Consider the following 17,098-nt stretch of genomic DNA (forward strand, 5'->3'; position numbering starts at 1 on the left):
TTTAAAATAAAATCTTTCCATTACGTGATGATTGAATTCTTATATCCATTTGAATTAATAATGATGATCAATTTTTAGTAATATTTATTGATTTATTGATATATTCTAAAAATTAAAAATTATAATTCTTTTTTATTTTATTAATCTTAAAATTTGATTTCATTCTAAAATAAAATATAATTGGTTTATATCGAAGAAAAATCCATACATAAAACAAAAATATTTTATTTTAACAATTCATTATTTACATAATTAATTTGTGAAACAACTAATTAAATCTCTTTGTTCTTAGTAAGATCCATGATCGAATTTGACTTCTTTCATATTTTATATCTTTTTATACGAATTTGCATTATGATAAACAATTCATAATTTTACTGAAAGTTTTTAAAGAGATTAATAATTAATTCTGACTTTACATAAAATCGTATCTTATCTTAAATTAAACTTTATCTTAATAATTTAAACCTTTGCATCTAAAAAAATATATATACCAGATTACGTCAAATATTTCTATTATTTATTACATAAATGTGAATTAAGTAATAGTAAACATAAAAATTTGACGGAATGAGCATCATTATAATATGTAATATATACACACACAAAAATGTAAAAGCATATATAATATAATATATAAGAACAAAAATAACAAGTGAATTAATTTAATATATATAGAGAGGAGAGATTTACTTACTTTAAAAGTAATTAGTCTTACTCTACTCAATAACTTATATATTTAATCGTTGAATTAAAATTTTTTAATTTATAAATTAAGTCTGCAAAATTTTTAAAAAATTTAAAATTATTTTATATTTTGTTTCATTAGATTAAGTCAATGTATAAAATATTTTCATCATGATAGTAAATTAGTAATTTAGCATTATTGAATTAATAAATGATATTATTTTATATCATAAATTAGTAATTAAAATTTATTATTATTATTATTATTATTATTATTTTATCTATTATTTAGTATTTAGTATATATTATATAAGAAATATTTTACGAGGGAGACGGGTGTTACCTATTTATTTATTCTAAATCCTATCAATATTCTAGCCTATATTTATTTATCTAAATATTTATTTTATATAATTAAATTTATAATAAATTATATATACAAATAAATATTATATACCAGGTAAATGAATTATATTTAATATATATATATATATATATATATATATATATATATATGTAAACATATAAAATTATATTTTACATTTATAATAAATGATTTATATTGTAAAATAAAAACAACCCCTATATATTAATGAGAATTTCTATCTTGTGTGATAGGGTTTTAAAAGTTTTTATTCAATGAGAAGATTTGTATGAATTTCTTTAAAATTATTATTTAATTTAGTTTTTATTCATCAACCCTTATATATATATTGAACACCATCTTTATTTTGCAAGATAGTACTTTTAGGAGCTTTTATTTGATGACATAATTTTTAGAATTTTTTTTAATTTCTTATCTAATTTAGTTTTCACATATCATAATTATTTATGAATTAAATTTTAATATCTAAAATAAATTATCAGAAAATAAAAAAATATTATATTATAATATAAATTATTTATCATAAATCTAAAATATAATTTATAAATTTTACTTAAAAATATAATTTATTAGTGTAAAAATATTTGTAGGAACTTATTTTTTGAACAAGAAGTTTTTTTTTTAAATTAACTTCTTATTTAATCTAATTTTTATTTATGAATTATTTTGACATTCTTAAAATAAATTATCAATCAATAAAAATAATCTCGTGTTACAATAGAAACTATTTATCAAAAAATTTATATGTTAAAGAATATCTTATGTAAATTTTAAATACAAGTTATATATTTAAACATAATATTTATTTGTATATATAATGTATTATAAATTTTAGTCATATATAATAAATATTTAATTTGTACATTTAGATTAAAATATTAATAGATAAGATGTTAATTTTTAAAAATTCTTTCGTTAAAAAAATTATTAAAAATACTATCGTATAAATAATTATTTGTATTTAATATATAAAAATAAATTATTTCATAAAAATATATTATACTATTTAATTATGGTAACAAATTTTTTTTATAACAAGTATATATTTTAATCAAATCAATCAGTCAAACTATATCTTAGTTTCTTTTAATGAGCAAAAATGATGGATAACAAATTGACACTATCAAACAAGATATAAGATCTGTTTTTGATTTTTTTTTTATACTTTTAATCTATTTTAATTTATATTTATCATATATATTTTTTAAAATTTAATTAATTTAATATTTAAAATACAGTATTTACAATTAAAAATAAATTTTAAATATTTTTGTATTTATTAAATGAGTAAATTTTTATTTTGATCTTTGTGAAATTTTTCCCTTTATTTTTCACTTCTATAAAATCCAGAATTATTTTTTTTTCATAAATAGAACTATTTTTAAGAACTAAAAATAGTGATTTTAAATTTAGAGTAATAAAAATAAAAAAAAATTACAAGATCATCAAAGTCAAAACTTAATCATTTTTCAAAGAAATAAAATATTTTATAAAAATATAAAAACTAAAATTAAATCCAATTCATCTCATAAAAACTAAATATGTATTTAAATTTTAAAAAATATCATATGATGATATAATATAAATTAGTATTTATAGTAATAGTATTTATAGTAATAGTATTTATAGTAATATAAACGTGTGTACTGGAAAATAGAAACACCCTGTATATTTTGTATAATATTGTTTGAAGAATATAAGTGCCTGATTACAATTAAAACAGCAAACAATTGCAATCAAGAAACAAGGTTTCAATACATAATTGAAAATGAGAAACTAATGATAACTGTCAATCACGACCCGATCACCGCTGTTGAAGCTCACACAACCTGAATCAATATCAGAAAGAAGTAAGAAGAATCGATACTGAAGAATCAGATTAGGAAGAATTATGCAGCAGAATTTTCAGAGAGAAACATACCACACACATGCCTTTTCCCTAGTGCACGTAGTCCTGAAGAAATACATTCTCTCTCTTACTCCTCATGCTTTTCCTACGTCCATTTCCTTGTTGATCATTTGCCACGTGGTCTTGTGGTGTAACTAACTTTTTCTCCTCACTCCGCTCAGCATTTCGTAAGCTCACATTTTTTTTGCACGTTACACTAACAATAGAAAATTGAGTACCTTAAAAAAAAATAGAAAACTCAGGGGAAACAGAAGCAAAAAGAGCATATATCAAGAATCATTGCTCTTACTAAACTATAACTTATAGCCTCTTGAAGTCCTAAAGCACTTTCTAAATGTGGTTATTTTATTACAAATAGGAACAGTTAATTGGTCGTGCTTCCTTCCTCCACCATTAGCATAATACCGACATCTCTTACAATCATCCATGATGTTAACTTCAATCATTCGAAGGTTAGGACACTTGGCGGGATTTTCAATTTGTAAGGACACATTGTCCTTAAGAAAAAGCTTTAACGTGATCAAATTCTTAAACAGTGGAAAATCAAGATTAGAAGGATCGTCCATCTCATTCCTAAAATAAGTGAAAGTTAAAAACTCAACGTTACGTAGACGTTGGAGAATCTTATGAACAACTCTCTGCTCATGAGCCCTATACACTGTCAGATAAACCTTGGCTTTCACTATGTTTACTTCACGACCTTCGAAATAGTCAGAGATAAAATCATAACGAGGCTCACTTTGTATAACAAGGGTGTAAAGGGTGTTGAGTTTGGAGAGTTGAATAACTTGAGAGTTGCGCATAATCTTATATTCATTGAAATGATGCTCAAAGAGAAACAGTTCAAGAGCTGGAGATCCAGAGATAAGGTTGTTAATTTGGCCCTTGGGAAAGTAACTCTTAACGTTTAGGCACAAAGTCTTGAGATTAGGGAGATGAATAACAGAAGGAATATGGAAATTAAAGATTCCCTTGAACTTCATCGTGACAATTGTGGTGCATGTGAAGAAGGGTGCGATCTGGAGCATCCTTGTATTGTAGGTGTACAAGCAGATATTCACATGTTCAACTTTTCTGGCTGCAGCTTCAGAAATCCATTCTTCCACGTTACGTGAGCAAGAGCAACTATTATAATATGGATGCTTCTTGCATTTGACACGAAGACTTGTGACTTTTTGTGTTCTGCGTAGAGCCAAGAACGCATTGAGTGTCTTGTAGTGATTCATGATTGGTAAGGGGCACTCAATGTGAAGAGATGGAACCATGGTCCACACAAATCTCCATCTTGTGGACAACAAAGAGGTGGCAATGGCTTCCTTGGTTGGAATGAAGGAAAGAATGTGACATAGAACATCATCTGATAGCTCGCTAATTCTATCCTCCACTTCTGGTTTTTTCTTAACTGTCATGGCCTCCATGAAGTTTAGGGTTTAGGGTTTTTGTGCAATCAATTGCTTCTATCGATGAGGAAGGCAATGATTATATATGGAAGGAGCTAGAAAGGGCGAGTTTGAAGAACGGTTATATTGGATAAAACTATTTAAAAATTGAATATTGAGATGTGATCACAATAATTGATTTAGAAATCAAGATATATTCATGGATATAATCTATTTTTTTTTTTTGACTATTCAAAATCAAAATTGAGATGCGATAACGATTTTACACTAAAGAATGCATTCACATATTATATTATAAATTTAATTAAATTATGCTTAAAATCATGTCAAAATATATTCATATCCAATTTTGTGTATAATATTCAAATTCTTGTTATTAGGTTGATTTTGGTGATTAAACCATGCCAAAATATAAAACTAGAAAAAAATAAAAGAATAACTAAAATTAAAATAGTTTGTAAATTATTTAAATTTTATGATAAATATTTTTTTAAAACCAAATAAATACATATACCAATGTGAATCAAGTCCTGTTTTTATATAAAACTAGTATTTTACTATTTTATCATATGCAATATATAAGATAATTATTAATTTTATATAATTAAAATTTATAATAAATAAATATTCTAATTATATATTTTGTGTTACTAAAATTTTAATTTGTGCAATGCGAAAAATAATCATTTATTTTATATAATTAAAAATTTATGATAATTACATATTTTATTACTATATGTTGTGTTATAATTATTGAAATTTATAACAAATAAATGGTTTTAAAATATAGATTATATTTACATTTATGATATAAAATTTGTATTGTGATAAAAAAAAATTATGTTTAACTATTGATAATCTTTTCTAAAAAAGATATATATTGAAATAATTATAAAGATGATATATTCAAAGGAAAAAGTGGTTAAAATCATTTTATATATAAATAAAATTTATAATAACTAAATATTTTATTTTATTTTTGGTAGAAATGGAAAGTTCAAAAAGAAAGGATAGTACGAAAAGCCAAGATAGGCCACGACAAGCCAACTACGTGATACCCATGCTGTCCAACGTGAGCTGTTCAATAACTTCATTAGGCGGTGACGGCCACGTGAAGTCTCCTCCGCTACATGTTTTCTTCGCAAGTATATCTGCTACCTTATTTGCTTCTCTGTTGATGCAGTTAATTTTAGTATTACAGGTCCTTCTCCGAAGATGGTTGATCTCATCAATAACCTCCAAATGAGAATGTCTAAGGTTATTTCCTTCGATTATACACTTCATGGCTTCACGGCAATCAGTTTCGCAAATTATGTTTCTCCAACCTTTATTCCAGTAGATCTCTAGCCAAGTTTAATGACATATAATTTAGCTAGAATATGGTCCCCTCTTCCCATGTTTTTAGAGAATCCAAAAAGCCATTTTCCATTGCGATCCTGAATAGATCCGCCAATCGTCATAACACTAGATGAAGGATTGAAGCTGCCATCCACATTAACCTTAACGAACTGGTCGGCTGGGGGTTGCCATTGATTATTTTCATCACTGTCCCATTGTGATTTCTTCATAAAACTTAGGTCTGCCATGGTTGTATAAACATGGCGGATCACTTTATTAATATCCCACTTTTCTTCATCAAATATGTGATTGTTCCTCCATCTCCAAGCCCACCACATAGTAGTGATGATTTTAACAGTATTTTTATGTTTTAGGATATTTGTGACCCAGGTGAGGATATTGTCTGTCATCCATATATAAATTCTTTTCTAGCAGCTCCAATTTATTCCACAGTTCCTTTGATTTGGGGCAATCCCGGAGGGCGTGGATAACATCCTTGGTGGTTGCAGAGCAACGGGGGCAAGATTCCAAGATAGACAGGTGGCTAGCCTTCCTCTTACTATTTGTCGGTATTGCATTGTTAAGAATAGACCAACAAAACACTCTTAATTTCTTCGTAATTTGAAGTTGCCAAATTTGCTTCCAAATGGGGTGAAGGTAAAATTCAAGGTCACCTTGAAGCCAATTATAAGCTGAAGAGGTTGTGTATTCTCCAGAAATTGTCTTGCTCCATCTGAATGTGTCTTTGTCCCACTGGTGTTGGGGGGACTTTAACTCTAAGGATCTTTTGTTCAATGTCTTTGGTAATATTTGTGTGTAAGGTTAGAAGGTTCCATTTGTTGTTCACCCAGATGTCAGCCAGACTGAGTTGGGTGTCAGAAATATGCACAAAAGGGACTTTAGTGCAGAGTGGCCCATCTCCAAGCCAATCCTCGTAAAAGACAGAAGATCTACCCAAACCAAGTTTCGGTTCAAAGCCATATTTGAGAACCTCCACTGCCTTCTTAATACTTTTCCAAACGTAAGATGGACATTTGATGGTCAGAGGGGTCAATATGGAATTTGATTTCAGATATTTATGCTTCAAAAATTTTACCCAAGGAGTTTCAGGATTCATGATATATTTCCATATTTGCTTCCCTAGTAAAGCAATATTCATATTTCTGGCTTCCCTAATGCCAAGCCCACCATGAGCCTTCGATTTCGTAACTTGAGACCAGTTAACAAAATTCCAACTACGGGAAGTGCCATCTTTAGACCAAATAAATCTGCGACAGAGTTGATTGAGATGGTCACAAGTTCTTTGTGGTAGCCAATATGCTTGCATAGTATACACTAGGATAGATGTTATGACTGACTTTGCCAGGCAAATCCTTCCAGCTCTATTCAAAAGTTTTCTTTTCCAGGAGGCAATTCTGCTCCTAACTTTGTTGGTGACATGCTCAAAGTCCTTATTTGTAGCTCTACCACTGATAAGGATATGGCCTAAATACTTTCCCACAGAGTTGGCTTTCTTTATCCCCAGTAGGTTCTCAAGCTCCTCAAGTCTTGAGTTAATTATCTTCTTCGAGCAAACAAACTTGGATTTTTGTTGGTTTATCTTGAGACCCGAGGCTCTACAAAAATCCTCTAGGGTCCTCTCCATAACTCTGGCTTGGTCTTCCGTAGCTTCGCCAAATAGTAAGAGGTCGTCAGCAAACATTAAATGTGAAAGAGGAGGGCCACCACAAGAAATGTGAGCAGGTTTCCAACTATTGTTTTCCACTAGCTCATTGATTTTCAAAGCAAGTCTTTCCATGCATAGAACGAACAGGTAAGGGGAGAGAGGGTCCCCTTGCCTAAGCCCTCTAGAAGGAGTGAAGCCTTCCAAAGATGAACCATTCCAAAGGATCTTTAGGTATGAACCAGTAACACCTCACATGATGAGTTGAATGGTACGCTCAGGGAACCCGAATAGATTAAGCGTTTCGTGGAGGAAACTCCAACTCACTCTGTCATACGCTTTTTCGAGGTCTATCTTTACCATGATCATTCCTTTGCGAGATTTATCATTATGAATATTATGTACAGCCTCCTGTGCCAAGATGAGGTTGTCCGATGTACCTCTTCCAGGGATGAAACTGCTTTGATATGGACCAATAATGGTTGAGAGGTAGGGTCTAATTCTGTCCACTAGAACTTTGGTGATTACCTTGTATGCTACATTGCATAGGCTTATGGGTCTGAAGTCCTTGAAATGCATGGGATTGTTTGATTTAGGGATTAACACAATGTTTGTGTCAAGAAGTCTTTGATTCGCTCGCCCTTAGGAGAAAGCATTTTGGACCAGATTATGAAGATCTCTCCCAACAATTTGCCAATACTTCTTGTAGAAGAAGGCTTGGAAACCGTCGAGACCTGGGGCTTTCAGAGGGCTCATGTTGACGATCACCTGTTTAACCTCGTCATATGTCACCGGGCTGAGTAATCTATAATAGGCTTCCTCATTTAGTTGTGGACACCGTTGAACCTGAAACAATGTCTGGCAACATGCAATATTGTTAGTAAATAGTTCAATAAAATACTCTTTAGCATTCCTTCTCAAGGTGTCTGGGTCAGTGTTCCAGGTTCCGTCATTTAAATAAAGGCCATGGATCTTGTTTCTTTTTCTCCTAACCAAAGTTTGGGTATGGAAGAACTTCGTATTCCTGTCACCAAATCTAACCCACTGTTCTCTAGACTTTTGGAACCAGATATACTCTTCTTGTAAGAGGATGTCATTATATTCATCTTGGAGAGCTTTCTCGAGTTGGTTGACATCAGAAGAGTCGTGTTTTTCAAGGGCTTTGTGTACACCATTTAGTCTAGCTATGATTCTACTCTTACGCTTGAAAACGTTGCCGAAGATTTCCTTGTTGAATATCAAAGAATCTTCTTTCACTTGGTTAAGACTAAGGCATAAATTTGGAGACTTTTTCTCCCAAGCCTTTTTGATCACTTGGTTATAATCCTTGTGTGAGGTCCAAGCAGCCTGGAATCTAAATGGCCTATCGCGGTGATTGTCCTTAATACCTCCACTCCTGACAAGGATCGGGCAATGGTCAGAATAGACACGACAAATTGCTTCCGCGTAAGCCTCGGGGAAGGCAACACGCCATGCACTATCGGCCAAAGCACGGTCTAACCTCTTTGCCATCCTTGTACCCTTATTGACCCTTATCCATGTGAATTTAGTTCCTGAACAACCTATGTTCATAAGTTGGCAGGTATCAATAACATTAGTTAGCCTAGCAGCCATATGTGGGACGAAGTTGCCACCTCTGACTTCATCAGCATTTGTGATCTCATTAAAATCCCCGATGACGAGCCAAGGGAGGGTAATCATCTTTCTGATATTAATGATGTGATTCCAAGCTTCTTGTCTTAAGTGACTGTGGGGATTGGCATACACTGCAGAGCAAACCCAATGAGAGGATCTCTTGGAAATTTGGAAGGTTATGGCTTGGTCAAAAACACTGAGTTCCTTTGTGGTGAAGTCCCGGTTCTTAGGTGCAACAACCCAAATGCCACCTGCTCGACCTATAGTCTCAATAATGTGAAGAGGTTCAAAGTCAACAGAGTTCCAAAACCTGGAAGTTGTAGCAAACTTGCAATGATTTTCCAAGAGAATAATGATAGAAGGTTTATAAAGCTTAATTAATTCACGAATTCTTCTATGCGCTTTAGCATTTGCTGCACCTCTAATATTCCAAGATAGGATGTTAAAATCATTGAAATAGTTCATGGAGTAAGCTAAACAAGTAATAAACAAATAAATCTAATGCGATATAGTGTCTTTCTCCTCCAAATAGGAGTCCAGTTCTTGTGCAAAGGATACGTCCATATTGGGTTTAGAAGGAGATCCGTTGGAGACAGTGTCCGAGCTTAGGGGACTATCAAACTCTTCCATCTTTCCTCTTTCGTCATCCATGCGTAGGAGATATCTAGGACCTCCCAATGTAGGATATCCAGGCTAGACTTCACCATGTCTCTCGAACTTGGGACTTCCCGAGACTTGGATATAACCTTATCCCTCGACACCATATTGGAGTCAATGGAAAAGGTACTTCCTCTACGGGGGGGTTTTCTGTTGAAATATCATCCATCATGTGTTCTCCCACTCCTTTGTACTTGTCATTCTCTTCATGCATGTTCATGGGAATGGTTGTATTTTCATTCTTCTTGGCTTCCGGTTTCTCATTTAGATCTATTATCTTGGTTGTGCAGTCCCTAGCATAGTGTCCATAGCAACCACAGTGAGTACAAAGAATGTGGAGTCCCTCATATTCCACTTTGTACCAATGATCATTTAAGTTAAACTTTCCAACAACAGGGATGTCCAGGTCAATCTCTACGCAAACACGAGCAAATCTCCCTCTGTTCATATTCAGAGTGTTCGTATCGACTTTAATGGGATTACCAATAGCTGAAGCGATGGTGAGGAGTACACTTTCATTATAGAAGACCATTCCAAGGCCTGGGAACCTGACCCATACGAGTGTCTTGTTCACTTTTGCTTCCAAGGCTGAAAATTCCGGATCCCATTGTCAAACGGTTAGGTAGTGGTCAAAAATCATCCAAGGCCCTTCATGCATCACTTTCTCTCTATCTGCATTCACATCAAAGTTAACCAAGAAAAAACCATTAGATATATCAATTAAATCAAAGTCGCCCTCAAGTTTCCAAGAATTCCGCAATTTGTCTTTCATCGTTAAAAAACCAATATTCTTGCCCAGCAGTTTGATGATTAGACACTTTCTCCATGGTTTGCATAAGTCTTCATATCTTTCCGCAGAGATTTTGAACTTAGGTAGTAATCTGTTGCCACCTTCTAACTCGAGTTGCATTACTCCCTCTTTCAACAAGTTACAAACTTCTGGTGGCTGGGAAGCCATCCCCAATAATTTTTCTTTGAAAGTTGCAGACTTTGGTGGTCCGGCGGAGGCCATGTTTTCCGGTTGCCCAAAAGGCAACCCAGCATGACTGGTGGTCATACACCCGATTTCACTTTACGTTCTTGTCCCAATTCTTGGAGCCGTCTTTATCTCATTCAATGTAAGTGAACATATAACTAAATATTTTATTATTGTATATTGTGTTATAATTGAAATTTATAATAAATAAATAAGCTTTTTTAAACATATAAATATATAAATGATATATCATTTATGTTTTGATAGAAAAATATGTTTAACTATTTACAATCTTTCGGGAAAAAAAAATATTGAAATCTACACTATATATAAAGTGAATACCTCATTTGGTTTCCATATTTTTTAGACATTTATATCATTCTATTATATTTAACTTTATTCCGTCATCATATATCTTAAGAATAAAATAGAAAAATATGCATAAAAAATTAAATGTTCATTCTATCAATAATAATTATCAGCCTATTTATTGAAAAATATATTTTTTTAAATATATTTACAAAATGGACCCCCTCAAAATTATTTATCAAACTAGAATCATTCACTGTGCAGGTTCAGAATTCGATCTCCGGGAAAATGAATTCTTACCTATTACAGTGGCGCCGAAGAGTGGTTTGTAGTTGTCGGAATTCGGTTTCCTGGGAGCCAAAGTCCGAGCAACCCTTTTATTTGTTTTACATTTTTAATAAATTGATATTTTGTAAAAATAAGACTTTAAAGTTTTTAAAAAATTAAAAATAAATGTAATATTTAAATAAAATTAGTTTATTAATATTTAAAAAAATTAGTTAATTTATAAATTTAATAAATTATAAATCTAATAAGTTATAATGTTAATAAATAATAATTTTAATAAGTTATATTTTTATATGTGTGTGTGTTTAAAAATATTAATTATATACAATTAAAATATCTTTATAATAACTAAATTTAATAAATTAATATGTATTAAAATTATTAATTATATTTACAATGAAAATTACATTTATCAGACTTAAAATTCATTACAACAATAACGATCAATGGTGACGGAAACTAAATGCATGACCAATATTTCGACATGTCTTCCTAATGTGACCCATACGTTAGTAGTACACTAATCCTAACCATTACCTTAACCCTAACCCTATAGTTACCCTAATACATCTCAAAAATATTTGTATGGCTTTAAAAAAGTTTGCCCTTAACTGATAAAAATTGAACCCTAAACCCTAACCAACATACCATTTTTGAGACGATATTTTATGTTAATTTTTTTTTTGAGATTTTTTTTCAAACCAACTTATTTCAATAGTTTTAATATCAATGAATTCAATAGTACGAGTTTTAGAAGTCCAAAATATTTGTAAGGCTTCAAAGCATTAATTCCGTATGGGTCCCACCTCTGTCAATGATATATAAGGATATCGGTCACGCCTTCAAAGCACTGATTCCCTATGAGGCCCACATCTCAGGTGCAAGTTACAAGAGTAGAGCATTAATTCCATGTGGGTCCCACATCTGCCAACGATAAGGATATGTCAGTCACGCTTTTAGATAATAATGAAGGCACTCTTGAAGTTAGATGAAAAACACATAGAAGGAGGGGTTGAATATGTGTATGTGTGTGAACAAAGGAATTTTTAAAATCATTTTCGCAAGGGAGTCATTCTTCGTCCAGCAAAAATATTATTTTGAACGCTTAACATTTGTTATGCAGATTTTGCGTCTGAAAGTTTATCATCTTCACAAGGAAAAAGATTCTTAAACAAAAATCTTTCTTTAAGATAATAAGTTAAACAGGTGTGGTAGATAGTTATAATGGACAATAAGCATTGGACGAAGTTTTTAGTATATTAAATCAACTGAGTAAAAGTGCGTCTGAAACATTAAAACATAGTGCAAGTATTTTTATACTGGTTCACTTAAACTGAGCTACGTCCAGTCTCCTTCAAATAAAGGGTTCCACTAGATGTTCAATGAAGTACAAGTATTACTTGTTCAGCCTCTTCAGGCTCGCAGTGAGAATTATAGACCACCCAAATCACGACCACTCCTGGTCGGCCAACTTCACTCATTGGTCCAAGTATTTTTTAATCAGCCTTTTCAGGCTAACAGTGAGTATTATAGACCACCCAGGTCACGATCCACTCCTGGTCCCAAGTATTCTCAACAAATCTTAGTTCGTCAACTTCACTTGCTGACGCTAATATTCTTTAATCAGCCACTTTTAGCTCTTAGTGAGTATTCTCGACCACCTTCTGGCCTGCTAACTTCACCATTAGCGCCAATATTCTTTGTTCAGCCACTTCTGATTCTTAGTGATTATTGTCGACCAACTCCTGGCCCGCTAGCTTCACCACTAGCGCTAGTATTTTTTGTTCAGCCACTTCTGGCTTGCAGTGAGTATTTTTTGACAAGCCTCTCTAAGCTTTACAAGTATTCTTTCCCTAGCCTCTTCAGGCTTTACAAATGGTAACTAAATAGGTTTGGTTTGAGTGTTTGGTTTACTCTCACAGAGAGGATACAAATAATGTTTACACTCACTAAGGTATGCAATGACTGAGTGTGTGGTTTACTCTCACAAAGAGAATACATATATTTCTACACTCACTAAGGTTTATGTTCCTAACTTGGAACTCCTTAGTCTGCAGAGATAAATACACTATGGTACATTTGACTTTGTATGTTCTATCTATGGTTTCGTTGCTTCATGGGATTGATATCACTTTTTGCTTGTCTACCCCAAAAGCTAACCTTTCAAGGTTTGAAGTAGTGATATATATATATATTGTCTTGTAGAATTTTCCTATTGCAAGTTTCTATTGAAGCAGATATAGTCGTTCATGACTAGTTTGATCTTTCATTCAATGCTTAAGATCTTGCATTAAATGTTTCTTCCTGTTTGTAGACATTGCGTGAAGTCTTCTTTACCTTGTTAGTAGTTGTGTCTAAGTTTAGCAGAGACCTAGGAACCTTTTGTCCTTTTTCATAGTTATAGAGCGTTGTCCTTATCTGACAAAGTAATGTACTTTTTCTAACACATGCATGTTTTTGTTTCTGCGCTTGATTTTCTCTTGTTTTTCTTCTTTTATTTCTTGCGCATTCATTTCGAGAGCTTTTAATTATATGATCGTAGGCGATGCCTGAGTTTTCTTGAGAGACTTGATTTCTTAATTTCTCGTTTACGGGCCTCATGGGCCCCGTGAATGTAGGGATTTCCTTAACCGTTATCATTTTGAAAATATTTGGTGGACGCGAGGATTATAGATAAGATCTTGGTCAAGATTCTCCATTCCGAGGGACTGATCGGGCTTTGGCCGAATGGGTAGACCGAGTGATCTGGAGAGAGGGGGTCGGCCGAGGTCGTGGTTGGCCTATCACTATGGAGAGGGTAAGGTCAGATCCCGATCAGGATCACAACCCGTTGAGGGAAAGAATTCAGAAAATAGCCGAGACAGTATACTCATCGGAGCTCGACCGAGAGACTCAGTCAGAAATAAGCCGAGACGGTACAAAAATATTTTTAAAAATTAATATAAAATATGTTTTTTGTAATACTTATAGTAAACTAGTAGGATTGAAACACTTCGTGCCTTTATTAAAAATAAAATAAAAAACAAAAATAGTCTAATTGTGTGTTATAATTAGCCTATTAGTTTCAAGTTCTTAAATTTGATAAAAAAATTTATAATCTTTTTTAAAATAGATGGGTACAATGGTCAATAAAATATGGAAATCAAGATGGTTACTAAAAAAGACATCCCCTTTATATATTAGTATAGTAATATAGTAATTTTTTAAAATAGAAGGGTACAATGGTTAACAAAATATGGAGATCAATGTGGTTACTAAAAAGGGTATCCCCTTTATATATTAGTATAAATAATCCAAATATTAATTAAAAATCATTTTTATATTAAAATAGAGCTCATATAAAATAGATAAATAATATAAAATATATTTATCTCTTTTAGTAAAAATAACATACATTTATATAAAAAATAGAACTCATATCTACAAACTAAATAATATTAAAAATTCTTTTAATAATTAAAATATTAAAATAAATACTAACATATTATTAATATAATTTTATGAAAATCAGAGTGTTACATTAATAGTAGAAATCCTAAATATAATCATATAGAAATTTTACAAGGAAAAGCTTACAAATGGAGAAGTTGAGTATATAATTAATTCAATTGAAAACTTAAACAATTATAGTTTGATAATACAAGTTTCCAAACCACTCACTTATTTTAGGTTCTGTTAAGAAAAAAAGTTTGATCATGTACTATTAATTAACTAATATAATAAAAAAAATTCTAAAATAACCTAGAAAGTATAGAAAAAAAGAGTTTATTAATGTTCACAAATGGGATTCACATAGTACAATTACACTACAACCCTATAATAAATAATTTAGATAGAGATGACACGTGAAAACTCTAACGTCTCACCAAAATTCATAGACACCAAAGAGGAAATTAGCCATAAATGGGGTGAATCCTTCTCTGAAGGTCACTCTTAATTTCTTATAGAGCCTCAATCAAGAATGATGAATGTAGGAAAAAATATATTGAAAAATTAAAGTTAAAATCAAGATAAAATATATTTTGGACATTCCTATTTAATTATAGGCGAAAATTAGGGAGACACGCTAGCACTATTATGCACTTTGTAACACTCCAAATTTCATAATTTATAATAATAATATTTTAAAAATTATTTTAATATTTTAAATGTGTTTATTAAAGGATTTTGATATTATTTAACTACTTATATGAGCACTATTTTATTATAAAGCATGATTTTTAACTAGTATTTTGGTTATTTAATATAAAACATATTTTTATGAAAATGTATTTTATTTAGAGTTAAGCATGTATTATTTTGTATTAAAAAAAGTGTATTTTTATTATTTTAATTATTTTATGAGAAGGGAATGAAGGACGTAGTGATCTTTCGTTAAATATTATTATTATTAATTATTATTATTATTATTTTTAAGAAAGGGGGTTATCAGGAGAGCAAACCAGTTTCATGCATCTCACTTCTTTCTTCTTTTCCTTTTTACGCTCTAAAGAACAAGAAGAGCCCCAAGAAGAGGACCAACTTAATTTCGCATGTGCTTCGTCTTCTACTCATCAAGGTAAAGGGGAGTGAGAAACCTCACTCAAGAGTGTGGAAATAATTGTTGGGTAGTCAGATTGGTCCCCAATCCCTTGCCTGATGCATGCATATAGGAACAAACACTTTATAAAAGTTTTTTATTTTGCTTTCTAATTGTTTTGTTGCATTCCTTGTGTGATTCTAACTGTGAATATGTGTTCAATTTCAAAAATAGATAAGTTTTGATATAAATTTGAGTGCTCTGTGAGTTCCTACAAAAACCCAATGAGAAACAGACAAATTTTAAATATTTTCTGTTTTGACTTCTGAGTATTCTATTGTGTTTCTTGATAAATGTTGAGCATGAATATGGTTTAATTTTGAAATTTGATTTGTTTGATAGCAAGATTGACCCCCAATTCTTTGGCTGCCCATGGAAACAGGTACTTTATGAATGTTTTCAATTTTACTTTTTAATTGTTCTGTTGCGCTCCTTATATGATTTTGAGTATAAATATATGTTTAATTTTGAAATTGGATATATTTGATAGCAAGATTGGCCCCCAATCCTTTGCCTACTTATGGAAATAGACACCTTATGAATGTTTTCTATTTTGGTTTTTGACTATTTTGTTGCGTTCCTCGTATGATTCTAAGTATGAATATGTGTTTAATTATGAAAATAGATAAGTTTGATAGCAGGATTGGCTCTCAATCCTTTTCCTGACTATGAAAATATACACTTTATGAATGTTTTCTATTTTGCTTTTTGACTATTCTGTTGCATTCCTTGTATGATTCTGAGTATGAATATGGTTTAATTTTAAAAATAGGTAAGATTTGATATGAATTAGAGTGCTTTATGGGTTACGATGAGAAACCCTATAAGGAACAATTAAGGACATGATCTTTTGATGAAAACCATTATGTGCGTGACCTTATGGGATATGAAGATGTGAAATGTGACAAGTGATATAAGATATGATGAGACATGATAAGTGAAATGTTGAGTCAATGAAATAGTGAATGTGTGACATGCATCATGTGCATATATGACTCCAAGTGTGCCGCTTAGGCCGCATGCCAATGATGAAATGAGCTATTCTAGGTGTGCCGCTTAGGCCGCATGCCAGTGATGTATTGAGTTATTCTAGGTGTACCTTGGGTCACCAGTGATGTATTGAGATATTTTAATTAGGTGTGCCGCTTAGGCTGCATGCTAGAGGTGTATTGAGCTATTTTAGGTGTACCTTGGGTCATCAGTGATGTATCTATGAATGAACGTGCCCTAAGTATGTTGTTGTATGCAACTTCCGTATGGCACCACATGCAT

At 31.5% G+C, this 17,098-nt stretch overlaps 1 protein-coding gene across 1 annotated transcript; it reads right to left on the bottom strand.

The window, feature by feature from the left end:
• Window positions 1-2,742: 2,742 nt before the first annotated feature.
• On the bottom strand, window positions 2,743-5,201 carry LOC109802571 (FBD-associated F-box protein At5g60610). The gene has a single exon (XM_083072098.1). The coding sequence runs from the start codon at window positions 4,397-4,399 to the stop codon at window positions 3,275-3,277; it is 1,125 nt and encodes a 374-aa protein (XP_082928224.1). The 5' UTR covers window positions 4,400-5,201; the 3' UTR covers window positions 2,743-3,274.
• Between the last annotated feature and the right edge of the window lie 11,897 nt (window positions 5,202-17,098).

The sequence above is a fragment of the Cajanus cajan genome, chromosome 3 (genome assembly GCF_000230855.2).
Source record: "Cajanus cajan strain Asha chromosome 3, NIPB_CcT2T_4, whole genome shotgun sequence".
In the NCBI taxonomy this organism is placed as follows: domain Eukaryota; kingdom Viridiplantae; phylum Streptophyta; class Magnoliopsida; order Fabales; family Fabaceae; genus Cajanus; species Cajanus cajan.